Source organism: Neofelis nebulosa, chromosome 9 (assembly GCF_028018385.1).
Source record: "Neofelis nebulosa isolate mNeoNeb1 chromosome 9, mNeoNeb1.pri, whole genome shotgun sequence".
In the NCBI taxonomy this organism is placed as follows: domain Eukaryota; kingdom Metazoa; phylum Chordata; class Mammalia; order Carnivora; family Felidae; genus Neofelis; species Neofelis nebulosa.
In genome coordinates this window covers 50038175-50053835 of record NC_080790.1, presented here as the reverse complement: position 1 = coordinate 50053835, position 15661 = coordinate 50038175, and the positions used below count along the sequence as shown (strand labels likewise).

The window sequence follows — 15661 nt, the reverse complement described above, 5'->3', positions numbered from 1 at the left end:
ACTCAGTATCACAGTTATACTTCACAACTCCTGGTCAACTAAGCTCCAGGGATGAGGGGATGGGGCAGGTCCAGACCAAGCAGCAAGGCAACCTGTCCTCAAGAACCAGGGGAAGGCTGCCGTTAAATAACTTTAATGGTTGATGTGAGAGTCACAAGGGAGGTGCACTCCCTCCCAAGGCTCTTCAGTGCCATCCTCAAAGCTGGTTAGTGCAGGGAGGTAGGGCAGGGTTGGTTCCAGTTTTCTCCCAGGAAGGGTTTCGGGGGTACCAGCCAGTCCCAGGAACGAGCCCCTCAACACCTTGGCAACCACAGCTTAAGAGGGGCTTCTGCTCCTCCTCCCCAGCCTACCCCAAGTCCAGCAGAGGAAGGTGAGGCCAAGCTGGCCAACCTTCTACTGACAGCACCGCATCCAGAGCCCGACTGCACATGGGTCTTCTCTTCCTCTGGCCAGATCCTGTTGCCAGCACCTTTCTCTCTCACACTGGTGACTGGAGCCAAGTGCGGGACGGGCCTTTGCTGAAGAGGCCTCTGGACCGTGGGGATGGCTGCTGGGGGAGAGGGGCAACCGAGCGGGAAGCCCCAGGGGAGTGGTCTGGGGGGACAGCATCCAGGGAGAATGTTCGGGGTCGCCCCCAGGGCATGGGGTGGGTCCGAGCTGGGGCTGGGGCCACTGAGGCAGGTGAGCAGGGGGTAGGCAGGGCAGGCTGTTCTGTAAACATTGCTAGCCAGGGTGGGGGTGTCTCCAGCCTTGTGCCCTCCCGCTGGGCCAGGATGTCTGTCACCGCTGCGATGTCATCCAGCGGCTCAATAGCTGTGGCATCAGGAAGGGGTTGAGGGGAGGGGGCTAGTCAGAGCTTAGGCCCCAGGCCTACCCAACCCTGACCATCACCTGTCACTGTAATAGGAGGAAAGCAAAGCCCGGATCTCAGCTGAGACTGTGTTATCCTGCAGGAGAAGCCCCTCACCTGGGCCCCCTGGAGCCACTGGCTCTGATACAACTATGGGATATGAGGAGCAGGGGGGATGGAGACGAGGGGGTGGGCAGAAGGGGGTGAAAAAATCAAGGAAAGAGGAGGAAAATGAAAGCAGTGCCAGGCAAGTGGAGGGTCAGAGGAGGAGACAGGAATCCACATGCAGAAAGGGAAACAGAGAAGAAGAAATTAGGACAGAAGTCCATGAAATGAATCTGGCTCTTTGGGGGTTTGTTTGGAACTTTGGTGGAGGTGGCTCTAAGAAGAGCTGGAGAAGAGAAACAAATACAAGAAGACCGAGTGGGCCTTGGGTCCCCAGAGCTCTGCCTCAGTCTAGTGCTTTCTCTCTGTTGCCATTATCTAGGCTCCCTTGAAGCCCCCAACCCCACTGCCCATCAGGTTCCTTGAGTGCACTTTCACTCACCCATCTCATGGTACAAGGACCCCTGCTTGGCCAGTACTTGGGGTGGTTTCCGGGGAGCAGGGGTTTCAATTTTCATGATTTCATCACAGCACTGCTTCCATTGGCCTGGAAGGAGGGCAGTGACTGGGGTGGGAGGAGGAAGACTGAGAGGGCCAGGCCATCCTCTCCCCTGCCACGTTCCCTTCCACACTTTTTGGAAATAGAGGCCTTGGGTAAAAACATCAAACCTTAATCCCTCCCAAGATTCAAACCAGCCTCCTCCTCTTACTCATGTCAAAGAAAAGCTGCCACAGAGCCTCCATCCAGCTGTGCAGGGCTCCTCGACTCTCTGTCTGAAGGGTGTGTGTCACCTCGTCCTCCCCATACCGGTTACTGATGCTCAGGGTGAAGGGCCGGCCCGCAGCGTGGTCCAGCTCCCCTGCCCGGACTCGAGTCTCCTGCAGGAGAAGGAAGGGGTCTGCTGCCACCTTCACGTTGGTCACAGAAGTCAGCAGTGACATCAGGCAGGTTTGGTCATCCCTGCCTTAGAAGGAGGAACTTGTTGGGTCTCTCCTCAAGCCCTCTTATTTGCCTCCTATTGAGCAGAGCAGGAGGGAATGGCAGGAAAGGACTGGAGATGAGACAGATCGTCCTCGGTCAGGAACGTGGAGCAGATGGAGACGGAAGGAGGGATTGAGTGAGGCAGGGAAGGCACAGAGGCATGCAGGAATGCTGAGGCCTAATGTCCCTCAGTACTTTCATAAAAGTTGGCAGGAAAGCCACCAAAAGGGCTCGGAAACCAAGAGAAGTCATTGGACTTGGGTTTGGGAGAGAAATCCAGGAAAGGGTGAAGTAGGGGCAGATTGGAATCTGAGGGAAAAGGCAGAAAGAGGATGAAAATCCTAAACTGGCCATGGGACCCTCTGAGACTTGGCAGGGGCTGAAGCTGGTGAGTAGAAGAGTTTTCCAGTGATGCTGGTGAGGGAGAACATTCCTGGCCCTGAAGCCAGGTGTGGTGCTGTTAGGAGCAGCAGGCGAGTTTCCATCTCTCTGCACCCACCCTCCTGGGACCTGAAGGAGACACTCCTGGGCCCTGGCACCTGGTAGCTTCACCAAGGGACCCATCACCTTGTTGATGGCGATAGTAAACAACGGTTCTTCCCCAGCGTCTGCGTCTTCAGGTTGCCGGTAACAGAAGAGGTTTGTGCCTTTCAGGACTCCATGCACTCGTGCCCAGTCCTGCAGCTCCCCAGCTTGCTGTGTAAATGACTCAGGTTACCTGGGGGAATCACACCGCCAACACCCTTCTTCCCTTTCCCCCAGTGAGAATCTGCTCCTCTCTGCCCATGCTCTTGTCTGATCCAACTCTTTTCTTGCCCTAACCCTCCTTCCTCCACCCAGATCTTGATTTTTCAGTAGTCCTTTGGTGCCTAGGTGATCCAGCTTTCCTTCTCCAGGTTCCCTTCTATACGTCAGGGCGCCCTCCTCACCTGCACCCTGAGGGTACCACTTGCGGTAGGCTGAGTCATACAAAGAGGCTGAGCCACCAGGCGGCAACACACGCTACCATAAAGGGGAAGCCAGGCGGGGTTCTCCTCTGGGGGACAGGAAGTGCAGGGTAAGGATAGGGAATGAAAATGGACCATTCAACAGCCCCTCTTCTCACTGTCCAGCATCCCCCCCACCCCACAGCACATACTCACCATGGCTGGTGAGGGTGAGGTCGTGTGTGCGGAACCCATCTTGCACTGCTGCCAGGGTGAGCATGGTGTGAGCCAGGAGGTGATAACGAGGACCCCTGCAGGACAGACAGAGAAGTGGGCTTCAGCCCCATGATTGGCGTATTAAATAGCAGGAGATCTGAGGGCTAAGCAGATCTGCCCCGTCATTCAGGCGGCCCCACAGAAAACTAGCTTGCCTCCTCCACAGGGCTTAGAACATTTACTGAGCTCCTGCTGAGTGCTGGGTCCTGTGGTTTAATTATGTTATTCCACTGTATTCCCACAACAGCCTTGGAAGGTTGGTGGCATTGTTCTGTTAATAGATGAGACAGCTTGAGGCTTAGAGAAGTTAAGAAATTTGCCCCAAATTTATAGCTGGTAGGTGGTGGAGTTGGAATTTGAACTCATGTGTGTCTCCAAAGTCAGCATTCTGTTCACTGCCCTAGAGCTTTCAAACTGCTTCTCAGAGGCCCCATGTTTCTGTTGGGTGCCTCTAGGCATCAGCAGCCAACCCCTCAGGACCCAGGCTACTTTGCTCCAACCAGAGCACTCTGTTCTATCCATATAAGATGGATTTGCTGCTGCAAAAACTTGAAGACCCCAGAGCTTAGCTCTCCCTGCATTCTTACTGGTCTTCTCAGTTGACATGGGCCTGCTCCGGGGTGTAGGCCAGAGTGCCCCCCAGCTGTGTGGCTGCTGCTACTTCATGTAGGTCTGCACGCTGTGGCAGCAGCACAAAATAGTTTCTGCATGCTCAACACAGCTCTGAGGTCACCCGTGGCCAGGGCAGAGGCAACTGAGGGCAGTGGAGGAATACAGAGCCTTACCCCACAGCTGGGGTCGGAAGCAAAATGGGACTGCTCCCCGAACCCCCAGCACTCTCCAGCGATGCCCGGACACGCCTCCCTGAGGAGCGGCCTAGGGAGCTGCTGAGTTTGGTGGCAAGCCTCTTGGGGGCTCCAGCCAGGGCCCCCTCCTCTTCCACGCTGGCCCCATACAGCTCCAGTCGCAGTTCAAAGTCTGGCCCTGCCTCGGTGCTATAGGAGTATGGGAGGAAGAGAGGAGGATGCTCCTGGGGAAGTCCAGGGAGGCATGAGGGGGCGGGCAGGGGTGAAGGACAGATGTGGTGCAAGTACAGGACAACTCCCCAGGTGAGGCCCATCTCCCTTCCTCCCTCTCCTCTCCCCCTGCAGCTATGGCATCCAGGGATTGGAGCAGAGTGGAGAAAGGAGGGCGTCACAGGGACCAGGTGCTCACAAGAGCACGTTGCTCTGAAAGGAGATGTCTGTGAGGGTCCTGTCCACCAGGATCATCTCTGTGTCCTGAATGTGTTCCCCTAGCTGCAGCAGCAGGAACACAGCCCAGCGGTGCAGGTCTGGGGACAGAGGCCAAAACTGGTAAAGATGTGCCCACAAGAACACCCAACCTCAGGTCACTCCCTCCATTTGTCCCAGCATGTGTGCAACTCACCACCTTTGTTCTTGAAATATTCTGTGTCCTTCCACATGAGTGGAATCCGGAGGTCTGAGGGGCAGAGGGGCAAGAAGAGATGTTGAGACAGGGCAGCAGATCTTGTGGTTGGGCAAAGAGTGCCAGTGACTAGGGGAGTTGTGCTTCTTACCAGAGATGCAGACCCGGCCACGGCAGGGGGAGCGCTCAGCAGGCGGCCCGCTGTCAGAAGGCCTGTGGGCAAATCACAACATCGCCACCTGGCCTCTAGACACTTATGCCCACCCCCCACCTCCTGGTTCTGGTTCCCAAGGGTTCTTTGTTGCCTCCAGCCCAGGGCCCAACCCCAGGTCCCCCACCAGCCTGACCTAGCAGGACTGAGGGACTGTAAGAGCTGTCAGTTGAACCCAGGGAGTCACTGGGCTTGGGGACACTGGAGGAATATCAGCTCACATGCAGTATAAGCTCTAGGCTCCTCCCCCTCCAAGCATCCTCTCTGACCACCTCCCCAGACCCCTGCCAGGGATGAGTGGAGCTTGAGGGAACAGGTGCCCGCAGAGACTCCTTTTCAAGAGTTCTTCTCCATTAAACCCAACTTGGAGGAGTTTGCAGGCTTTCTTTTTAACAATGGGGGAGGCTGTTCTTCTCCACCATCTCATTCATCACTTCTTTGATATAGGAGGATACTGGGTGGGTTGGAAAATCAAGAACTCAAGTAAAGAATATCTGTGTTCCATTTGCCATAAACCTCTCTTCCCTCCCCCTCAGCTTTGATTTCTCCTTTACCATCTCCAGGTAGGCTGGGCCTTCCCAGTACCCCACTGCAGGGCCCCAGACACCTGGCCTTACTCCCTTCCCCACCCGTCAGCAGGACTCACCAAGCATGTGTCTCTCCTAAAGTGACAGTGAGTTTATCCATACAAATTCATAGCTCCACTAATTATCAACTTAGTAAGGCCTTAAGCTAAATGATGTGGCACTGATGACAGTGTGTTCAGCTGTCAGCAATTTGGGATGTACTTCAAATCACACTGCCTAGGTTTTATGGCCAGGCCAGAGCCTGTTGACGGCTGCCTTTCAGAAGATAGCAAGCTCACATTGGAAACTGCCCCCCACCTCCCAGCCTGCTTGCCCTTTAGCTTTATGGGGAAGCCAGAGCTGGTTATCTGCCTTCCCCCAGGGGCTTCACGGGTGGAGGGCTCCTGGCAACCTCTCCTGTGTCAGCCTTCATGGCCAAGCTGGGATGGGCACCCTGCCAGTGGGCAGCTGGAGCCTTCTCCCTACTCAGCAGTGGGGACAAACAGGCTTATTTTGCCAGAGCCAGTGTTCCAAATGACCAGGCTACCAAAAGTGGCCAATGCTCAGACCATCATTTGCCAGGTATTTTCTCCAAACACTTTAGTTGTACCAGAGCATCACCTCAACCAATTCACCGTGGATTTGTCAGATGAGCAACATCTAATGTCATGAAGCTGGTGTTTCACATCCAGAAGCTGACCCCTTTTAGAATACACAATCTAATTTAGGGGAGCAGATAGGCTTTCCCTTAAATGTTTTTTTATTATTTCCCTTCTCGAGCACTGCCTGTGATGGTGAACCTTAGGTACACTATTGTCAGTTTGTGGTAAATTGGCCATCTGGTGAACCCACTTTGAGAAAATTATCTTTCCAGAAGCCAGCCAGCCAGCCAGCCAGCTTCATCGGATCACAGGCAGGGCTTAGCAAATTAGCCCTTTTACATTATAACCCCTCAGACTGACAGCCTTTCACCAGATACACTGGCTTTCCTGAGTCTAGCCCTAGCTACTCCTTAGTGCACCTTGGGCAGCACACTGTGGTGATAAAACACCAAGGCATCTCCCAGGCCTCTGACAAGGCTTCAAGGAGAAGTCATCTTCAGGGTGATCCACACTCCGTACATACACACAGTACACGACTACCCCCCCTACGGCCTTGCCTCCCCCTTGCTCACCTCCGGCCTGTCTTGCCCAGCACCTGCGCCTCCTTACGCCGCTGCAGCTCACCCATGTAGCTGAGGATGCGACTGTTGCACACCAACAGGCTCTTGGTGGCCTCCAAAGCTTGTTCTCGCTGGGAGCAGGCCGCCAGCAGCTTGCAGGCCCCTTCCCTCATCCGGATCTCATGGTCTAGCTTTCTCTGCAACTCTGTGTCCTAGCCAGAGTTGGAGGAAAGGATGAGAAGGAAATGTCAGTTGGGGGCAGGCTGAAGCACCCTCCAGTCCCCAAGTGGGCTGTGGCCCAGGAGAAACAGATAAGAAACTTCTGTTTTAGGCAACTCAACCTCAGCTACCCAAGAATAACCAGAAAAGCTTTGTAAAAATACAGATGCACTCATGCATTTGATGGTAGGAGCATAAATTCCTTCAGCCTCTGTTGAGCACAATTTGGAAAAATCTATGAAAACTAGAAATTCACGTATCCTCTGATCAAGCTATTCAATATCTAGGAGTTTATCCTACAAATACAATTATACCTATTGGCAAAGCCATATTCATTGCAAAATTTAAAAAAAATTTTTAATGTTTTTATTTAGAGAGAGAGAGAGAGAGCATGAGCAGGACAAGGGCAGAGAGAAAGGGAGACACAGAATCCGAAGCAGACTCCAGGCTCTGAGCTGTCAGCTCAGAGTCCAATGCGGGGCTCGAACTCACAAACCATGAGATCATGACCTGAGCTGAAGTTGGGCGCTTAACTGACTGAGCCACCCAGACACCACTCATTATAACATTGTTTTAAAGCACCAAGTTTAAAAGTCCTTCACTCAGGCATTGGTTAAATAAATCACAACATTTCTATATCATGGAATATGGAAGGCTGCAGACATTAAAGAGTGAGGTAAATGTTTGTGCGTAGATATGAAAAAAATCTTCAAAATATATTAAGTGAGAAAAGAAAACAGTATTACACAATTCTACCATTAGTGTACTATATGAGTTTGTGGGCCTGGGTGCCAGGAATGGAAAACAGATTTATGCTACCTTTAAAAATATATACACCCTTCTTTACTACTGTACTTTTGGAAATTGTTACCTTCTTAAAAATTTTTAATCTTCTCATTTAAAAACAAACAAAAAACACATTACCATGCTCTGCCTCAGATGTGCAGAACAAGAATCTCTAAGAGTGGAGTGTGTGAGTTTTTTTGAAAATTCCTCGAGTGATTCTGAGGTGTAGCCAGGGCTGAGAACCACCAACTAAAGAAAATGGACAAGATGCTAAAGACCATCCTGGATTACCCCAAAGACTCTAGTGATGATTTCGGGGAGGGAGGCATCTAGTTAGTAAGGGATCGGTGGAGAAGGAACATACCATGTATAGAGTTCACCCATGCTGCACAGAACCCTGTATGCACTCCAAATTAGGGGACCTGCCTAAGGAGATCTGAGCTTGGGAGGTTAAGGACAGAGGCAAGGATTGGGGATGGGAAGGCAAGCAAGGCAGGGGGTCAGGAGTGAGGGGCTAAACAGGCTGTGCATAAGGATGGGGGTGGGTAGGCAATGAGATAGGCACCAGGATTCTCAGGAACATTCACTCAGAAAGAGCCTTGGAGGTCTTGGCAGAGAGCAGAGGGTGAGAGCACCAGTCTGACATGAGACAAACCTGGGTCTGTGACATTCCTGCCAGTCTTGATAAGCTGAGAAAAAACTTATTTAAAATACACTCGACAGTTTACTCAAACTCCCTAAGACTTGGTTTCTCCATCTGTAAAATGAGGATGGAAATAGTCCCCACATCCCAGACTTGTGAAAATTCAGTAAGCCAGGAATGCAAAGCACTTAGCACAATGCCCAGCACATAGTATACATAAATGGTGAGGATGCTTTTTTAAAGTCTGCTATTTTGACAGCAGTAGCATTCATCCAACAAACCTGGAGCATCCCTGTGCTGTCCAAGGCCCACATTTAAAATCCAGCTGGGAGGTGACAGATGCAGACATTAATGGCTGCACCATAAGTGCCATGTCATGGTATAAACACACTCACAGGACAGAGACCATGTCTGCTTCTGGTTGAAGTGATGGGGAAGTCTTCAGAAAGGAGGTAGAAAACTAACCCCATTACAGTATAAGATTAGTTTAAGAGGAAGCCAAGTGGAGACACCAGGCTGGAAGAGGGGGGTGAATGTGATCACCCAAAACCTGTCTTCTCCCTCACACCAATTATCACACTGGGCACTTTCTTCTGTCCCCGGTAGCTCCAGCCTCCACATCTCCAAGACCTGAACACCCTAAATTCCTGTTTTCAAAGCCTTGTCCAGCCTCCCTGAAAACATTCTTCCTCCACTATTTATTTCCTGGGCCACCAATGAGCTAGGTCTGACTCTCATGACCCCTCTCCCAGCATTGTTTCTCTTCCTGACACTTCAGAAATAGGCCAACCAGCTCACAATGCCCCCTCCACCAGGAAGCCCTCCCAGACTACACAGCTCCTGCCCCACCCCCACCCCTCAGCCCCTCTATGTCTGTCTGCACCAGGGTCCCACCTCTGCTAAGCTTTCTTGCTTGCCAACCCCCATCCCATTCTGCATCCAGCTTCTGTCACAAACACCACAAACGGATGAGAGAAGGGAGGGCACAGAGAGAGGCGTCCTCAAGCCCCCTCCTGCCTAGTCTCTTTGTCCGGGCCCCAGCACTCACGGATCCTTCCCTAGCCCTGTCCATTGCGCTTGTGGCACCAACGCAGGCAACGCGCTGGTTCCGGGGACTCGCAAGCACGCTCCCGCCCGTGGTGCTTGGGGCGATGGTGACATCAGCTCCCAACTGCCGCGAGAGCAGTCGAGGGGTTCCTGGGCGCAGGCGGTCCCTCCCAGCTCCCGGCAGGGTTAGGCTCCGGGCTCTAGCTGCGCAGCCAGGAGACCCAGTCGTGCGCAAGGCTGCCTCCCAGAGCTCCCACGTCGCATTGGAAAGGGCTTTTTGGCCTTGGTGCCGCTAGAGCTGCAGGAGGCCAGAGGCCCCTCCTGCTTTGCGGTTGCCCTCCAAGGTGACCCCTTGCCCAAAAGCATGGGGGAAGAAGATAGTGTGTAAATTGGAATAACTGGGGCCATAGAAAAGTTTCTGGGCTCAGCCTAAATGAATGAGCCTGCTATCATCCCCCCCTACTCTGGCCCCAAACCCACTCTCCCACAGCTCCAGGGAGGAGAGGACTCTAGAAATCCTGCTTCCTCCCTTTGGGCAGAGCATCTCAGGAATCCTGGCACTGTTTCTAGATCCCTGTGTTTAGCCCCCATCTCCCCACCCCAAGGATAGCTTCTTGTCTCCCCCTCCCCACCCACACACCCCTTTCTCCCCAAGCAGGCATTTTCTCCAGACTCTCCTGGGAAAGAGCCCAGAATTGGTTGTCAGCCGGACCTGGGTCAAGGCCCAAGGGGCTGAAGGAGGATGAGTCATGGGCAGAAGCCCAGCACACATTAAGCTCTCCATGGACATCTTCCTGTCCCTCCCTCCCATTCTCTTCTGTCCCTGACTTACTGCTCTGCTTCTCATCACCTCTGTTCCCTTCAGAATCTCCACTGGGGCTAAATCCAAATCCTGGCTTGGGAATTTGACTAGCTGTGAGAACTTAGCCTCTGGAAACTATAAACTGGGGAGTGTTCTATCTCCTTCATAGTATTGTTTGAGAATTAAGTGGGAAAGTCTAATTGTTTCCTTGGCCCAGCACGTATTTAAAAACAGCCTTTCTCTCACTCCCACCTCCCCTTTACTTGCAGCTTAAGTTGCTTCCTCCAGAAAGTCTTCTTGGATTTATTCTTCCATGAGTACCTGTCTTAGCAATCTCTGAAATATCAGTGGATCTCTCTCTTGAGTTGGGGGTGGGGGCTGGGGGGAGGAGACTGCTGAGTTTGGTGGAGAAAGAACACAGCACCCTCAGCCTGTAGCTGAAGGAGAGATGACCAAAGTGAAATCTAAGCCCCCTCCTCTGCCCCAGAACTTGAACAGACTTACCATGAAGAAAAATTACATGGGGGAAGGGAGCACAAGACAGTGGAGAGGGTGCAGAATTTAAACATTTAAATACCTAGACCAGCTCTGTTCAACAGTATCTCCTGTAATGATGGACATGTTTAGCAGCCATCTTGAAATGTGGCTAGAGCAACCAAGGAAATAAATTGTTTATTTCATTTTAATTAACTAAATTATACATTTAAATAGCCACATGTAACTAGTAACATGGACAGTGCAAAGGACTAGGTTTTATCCCATGTGCCAACACAGGACAATAGGTGGTATCAGAGTCCCAATGGGCTCACTGAGCATCTTTTTTTTTTTTAATGTTTATTTATTTTTGAGAGAGAGAGAGAGAGAGAGAGAGAGAGAGAGAGAATGTGAGTGGAGGAGGGGCAGAGAGAGAGGGAGACACAGAATCTGAAGCAGGCTCCAGGCTCTGAGCTGTCAGCACAGAGCCTGATGCAGGGCTCAAACTCATGACCTGTGAGATCATGACCTGAGCCGAAGTCAGCCACCCAACTGACTGAGCCACCCAGCCACCCCGAGCATCTTTCTGCATATTAGAAATAGGTGACCCTCTCCAGGCAAACAAGTTAGATAAAGGTGTCCCCTCTAAAGGTTTGTAGCCCCAAAGCAGGCCAGGACTCCTGCCTCTGCCTGGCACCCTTGTGAAGGAAACAACCTGCACAATTTGTGCCAAGGATGTGCTCTCTTTACAATCCCACCTCCGACCTTCCCCCACAGCAATCTCCTGCCTTGTCCAGGAGGTCACCTCTGTGGTTTCCTTCTCCTTCCCCATCTCAGTAAATGGCCACACCACTCAGCTGCTTAGCCACACACCTGGAACGCTCTTTGCTGTGAGGCAAATCCATCAGTGTCCAGTCCTTATGTCCAATCCATCAACCAGCCCTGTCAGATCTACCACTATCATTTGAAATCCAGCCCCTACTCTGTCTCCACCAGCAGCACTTTCTTCCACACCACCACGTTCACTCCCCTAAGGCTGTAACAACTTGCTGTCCAGTGGTCTTCTGCTGCCACTCTTGCCAACTCTTTCTCTCACCCCCAACCCCTGCCTAGCCTATTGTCCACAGAAGTCATTATTTTAAAACATTAGACAAGTACTGTTCCTGGTTAAAAACCTTGCATGGGTAGGGGTGCCTGGGTGGCCCAGTCAGTTAAGCGCTGACTCTGGCTCAGGTCATGATCTTGTGATTCAGGAGTTCAAGCCCCGCATCAGGCTCTGCGCTGACAGCTCAGAGCCTGGAGCCCGCTGCGGATTCTGTGTCTCCCTCTCTCTCTGAGCCTCCCCCACTTATGCTCTGTCTCTCTCTCTCTCTCTCTTAAAATAAATAAACATTAAAAATTAAACAAACCAACAAAACCTTGCATGGGCCAACAGCATACCTAGAGTAAAATCTACATGCCTTGTTAGGGCCTTCAAGGCCCTGCATAATCTGGACCCTGTCCATGACCTCAGCCCCAGGTATAGCCACACTGGAACTGGAACACATCCTCATCTGAGAGCTTTGCCCCTGCTATGCCCTGTCAGGAAAGCCCTTTGTCCAGTCTTTACATACCTTCATATCCTTCAGGTCTCAGTTCATGATCTCATTGCAAAGACTTTCTCTGACCTCCACACTGAATGCTGCCTTCCCTACCTGATGTGTATTACATCCCATTTTCACTATCACTTCACTGTGTGAGATGATTTATGTGTTTGCATGTTTATATGTTCCCCCAGGTGAATGGGCCTTTCCTGTCTGGTTCACTGAGGTATCCCATGGTCTAGAAAGGAGCCTGACATATAGAGGTATTCAATAAAGGTGTTTAAGAATAAATGAACAAACAGCTCCCTGCCATCTCCAGGGCCAACAGAATTCTTACATCCGGATTCAGAGCCCCCTTCCCCTTCTCTAGCAGGGCCACAGCCTTCCTGCAAACTTCTCTTACATCAAATCCTCTCTTCTTTCCACACTTAAATGACCCCCTCCAAAACACACATCCACACCCACTCACAGAGCTTTCAGAAACAGGTGTAAAGACCCTTCTGCCAACATAATGCTCTGCTCAACAGAACTGAGCGTAGGTCCACACACAGCATCTAATACAAGGCATACAGAACCAACTGGCCCTCTCCCCACTTTGAGCAGGTCCCACCCTCCCTCCTCAGCCCCAGCAGGGATGCGCGGGGGCAAACTGAGGCTGGGGTGCATGCACAGGAGGTGTACTCCGGGGGTGGGGGCGTTACCTCCAGGCTGAGCGCCATCTGTCGAATGTAGAGCATATTCAGGTCCTCCAGGATGTGCATTCTGTCCTGCATCTTTGTGCCCCCACTTCCCCTTCCCTTGTGGACCCCTCCAGAGGGGGGGTGCTGGACAGGCACCACGCTGCTCCACAATTCCTCCTCCCGCTGCTTCCCTGGTCTTGAAAGAAGTGGGCAGAGGGCAGAAGCTGCCCTCGTCCCTCTGCACTCCTGTTACACCCCTCTGGCAGCTGTGACAAACTTCCCTTGCCTACCACTGTTCCAGAGTCCTGGTGGGAGCCAGGCATGGGAAGAAAGGAAAGCGAGGTGAGAATGAGGAAGGTCCCAGGAAGGGAGGCCAGCTGCAGAAGGGGCTCTGGGCACAGAGTGTCCAGTCTTGCTTTGGTGGCAGCTGTTCTCCCAGCTGTGGAAGAAAAAGGCCCTTTCATTCCGACTCTGGCCCCTCCCCAGCCCCCGCCCACATCCCTGGCCTGGTGGACAGAGAGTCTGTGTGCCGGTAGGGCGTGAGGGGCAGGCACAGCTGGAAGGGGGCAGGGAGGGGACGCTCACGCAGGTTTTACAGAGTTGTGGGTTTTGGCAGGAGGTCAGAGCTTTCTGAGAGGGGTTCTCACTCTCAGAAAGAAGAGGGATGGAGGTGAGGACTTGACTGGTGAGCCCAGGGAGCGGGACAAAGGGGTACACTGGGCCCAACCCCCAGGGCCACCTCTTCCAACTTGGGGCCCTTATCCAGCCCGCCCCACCCTGGGCTCACAATTACCTCGCTTTTCCAGAAGAAGGGAGGAGAGGGCGGGAGAAAGGCAGGGGTGTGCCTGTCTGCTGCTGCCCCCGCTCCCCTCTGCGGGCCCCTTCCCTTCCAGACAGGAAACCAGCCCCGATTCCCAGCCAGCTGCAGCTTTGCCCCCCCGCCCCACCACCTCCAACCCGGCCCACGGAGTCACACTCCCCTCAGCGGCCGGCGGGCCCTGCGACTCCGCCCCGGCTCCTCTGGCTCCTCTGCTCTGGCCCCTTAGGCCCAGCTTATCCCAGGGGCGGCCCCAGCCCACAGGCCCCTCCTCTTGGTCCCCAGGCCTCGCCTCTCCCTCCCCCACGCTGGTCACACGCTGGGTTGCTCGTGAGGAACCCGACAAAGCCCCTCTCCCCCAGGTCCACTGGCTTCTGAGTCAGAGAAGGCCCGGGATACCAGGACGTGGATGTGAAAGGGCCTTTGTTCTGGGCAGGCTGGGGGGAAAGGGCAGAAGCCAGGCCTGGAATCTCGGCCCGGAGGGAGAGGGGGGCGGGAGGAAGGCCCCCTCACTTAACCCTTTACAGGTCCTGCAGGGAAGGAGAGGTGACCTTGGGGACAGCCTCTTTGCTGTCGCTACTGCCCTCGGTCCTAACTCAGGCCCACAACGTTCAGCCGCTCCCAAGCCTCTATGGGGAGTTACAGGTAGGGCTCAGACTAGGAAGGTAATGGGGTAGAGCCGTGGGCCGGGGAGGAAATTGTGAGTAGACACTGGGCTGCAAAGTTTTGGTGTGGTAAACGCCCAAATCATTAAAAGGGACTCCCCCGCCCCACCACACACACTCCCAGCCCTTCAGGGGCACAGAGGAGCAGTTGGGGAGGGCTTCAGCGACTAAGTGGTCAGACCTGGCCTAGAAGTCGAGTTGGTGATGAAGGTTGTCCCAGATGGTTGAGACAGGTTGTGAGATAGGGCTGGCGGCCGAGGAAGAAGAGAGAGCCCAAACGAATCCGAGCTGTTTGGGGCCCGCCTACCTGCTCACCGCCCTTCGCCGCGGGATGCGCAGGATAGGCCCGGTCCAGGCACACTTTGGGAATCGAGCCTGCGGACCCTTAAACTCAAGCCAACCCGGAGTTTTTCCAGGCAGAGACAAGTCATCCCAACTGGCCAGGGAGTGTCGGGGGTGGCACGGGTTCGATTAACTTTCAGACGGTGCGCGCCTCACTTCTGAAGTCAACAACAACCGGTTAGAACCCAGACCGCGGCGTCTCCGCCCCTCGGCGTGAGCGCGGCCGGGGGCGGGGGGCCGAGGGCAGCCGGGGCTGCCCGAGCCGGGGGAAGGGGGAGGCCGGGACGCGGGTCTCACCTCGGGCGGGTCGCTGAAGAGGCTGAGTCGGAAGCGGCCGCGTTTGAACTCCATCTCCAGGGCGGAGCCCCTGGCCACGGTGACCCGGCTCCGGTGGTTTCGGGAGAACATGCTGGCGACCCCGCGCCTTTACCTGCTCTGTGAGTTCCCGGAGCCGCCAGCTGTGTCCGATCTCGTCCGCTTCTGTTCCTCGACGTCCGCCCGCCAGTCCGGCTGGGAATCTCCCGCAGCCGGGTTCCCAAACTCCGCCCCCGGAGACGACACCTGGGCTGGGCAGGGCGCGGCACCCACCCTCCTTCTCCACCCCCGCCAAAGGCCCGGCCGGCCGAGCCAGTCCCGAGGCACCAAGCAGTCCTGGCCCGACAACCCCACAGCCAGGCACCCTACACTGCTCAAACACTGCGGGGGCGCGTCATCCGGTCGCGCCCAGGTCTCAGGCGCCTCACCTGGGAAAGGGGCGGACCCAGGGAAGCCCCGCCCCGCCCGCCTCCCCCACCTGGCAAGCCCCACTCCCTGCGCGCGGAAAATCCCGTGGCCACCTGGGGTCACTGCGTGGCATACTGCGGTTCTAGCCGGGCCCCGGGACCGTCCCCAATTCCACACCAAGCAGCTTCTGAAGTGATCGTTTCAACTTCCTACTGTCCCAATGTCTCTTCGTCCCCCTCCCGCTTTAGGTCCTCCATTCGCTACCTGCCCATCCACCCAATCCGGGGGCCATGCTTAAGCATGCTTTGGAATCCTGTTCTGTCAATTACTAACTGTGGAGCCTTGACTCAGTCTTGAACTGAGCTTCAGTTTTC

The 15661-nt window shown here is 54.1% G+C and overlaps 1 protein-coding gene across 10 annotated transcripts; it reads right to left on the bottom strand.

Moving 5' to 3' along the window:
- Positions 1-117: 117 nt before the first annotated feature.
- RTKN (rhotekin) lies at positions 118-15142 on the bottom strand. Of its 10 annotated transcripts, XM_058683636.1 has the most exons (14): positions 14862-14945; positions 14530-14722; positions 12762-12936; positions 6519-6718; positions 4719-4780; positions 4568-4621; positions 4355-4472; positions 3925-4134; positions 3080-3174; positions 2867-2973; positions 2505-2633; positions 1666-1834; positions 1398-1502; positions 369-813 (listed from the first exon to the last, which is right to left on the bottom strand). In XM_058683636.1, the coding sequence occupies exons 3-14, from the start codon at positions 12831-12833 to the stop codon at positions 479-481; spliced, it is 1656 nt and encodes a 551-aa protein (XP_058539619.1). In that variant the 5' UTR covers positions 12834-12936; positions 14530-14722; positions 14862-14945; the 3' UTR covers positions 369-478. The 10 variants fall into 10 exon arrangements, with proteins under 10 accessions (XP_058539621.1, XP_058539619.1, XP_058539623.1 ...); XM_058683640.1 differs by lacking the exon at positions 12762-12936 and having other exon boundaries at positions 14862-14944; XM_058683634.1 differs by lacking the exons at positions 14530-14722; positions 14862-14945 and adding an exon at positions 13534-13645 and having other exon boundaries at positions 12762-13179.
- Between the last annotated feature and the right edge of the window lie 519 nt (positions 15143-15661).

Excerpts from the sequence above, each read along its gene's own strand:
- RTKN (XM_058683633.1), bottom strand. The coding sequence starts at position 14,972 with ATGTTCTCCCGAAACCACCGGAGCCGGGTCACCGTGGCCAGGGGCTCC. Across the intron at positions 4,135-4,354 it reads TTTCAGAGCAACGTGCTCTT|CACCGAGGCAGGGCCAGACT; the intron begins GTGAGCACCTGG and ends ATACTCCTATAG. Across the intron at positions 3,175-3,924 it reads CTTCCGACCCCAGCTGTGGG|GGGTCCTCGTTATCACCTCC; the intron begins GTAAGGCTCTGT and ends TCTGTCCTGCAG.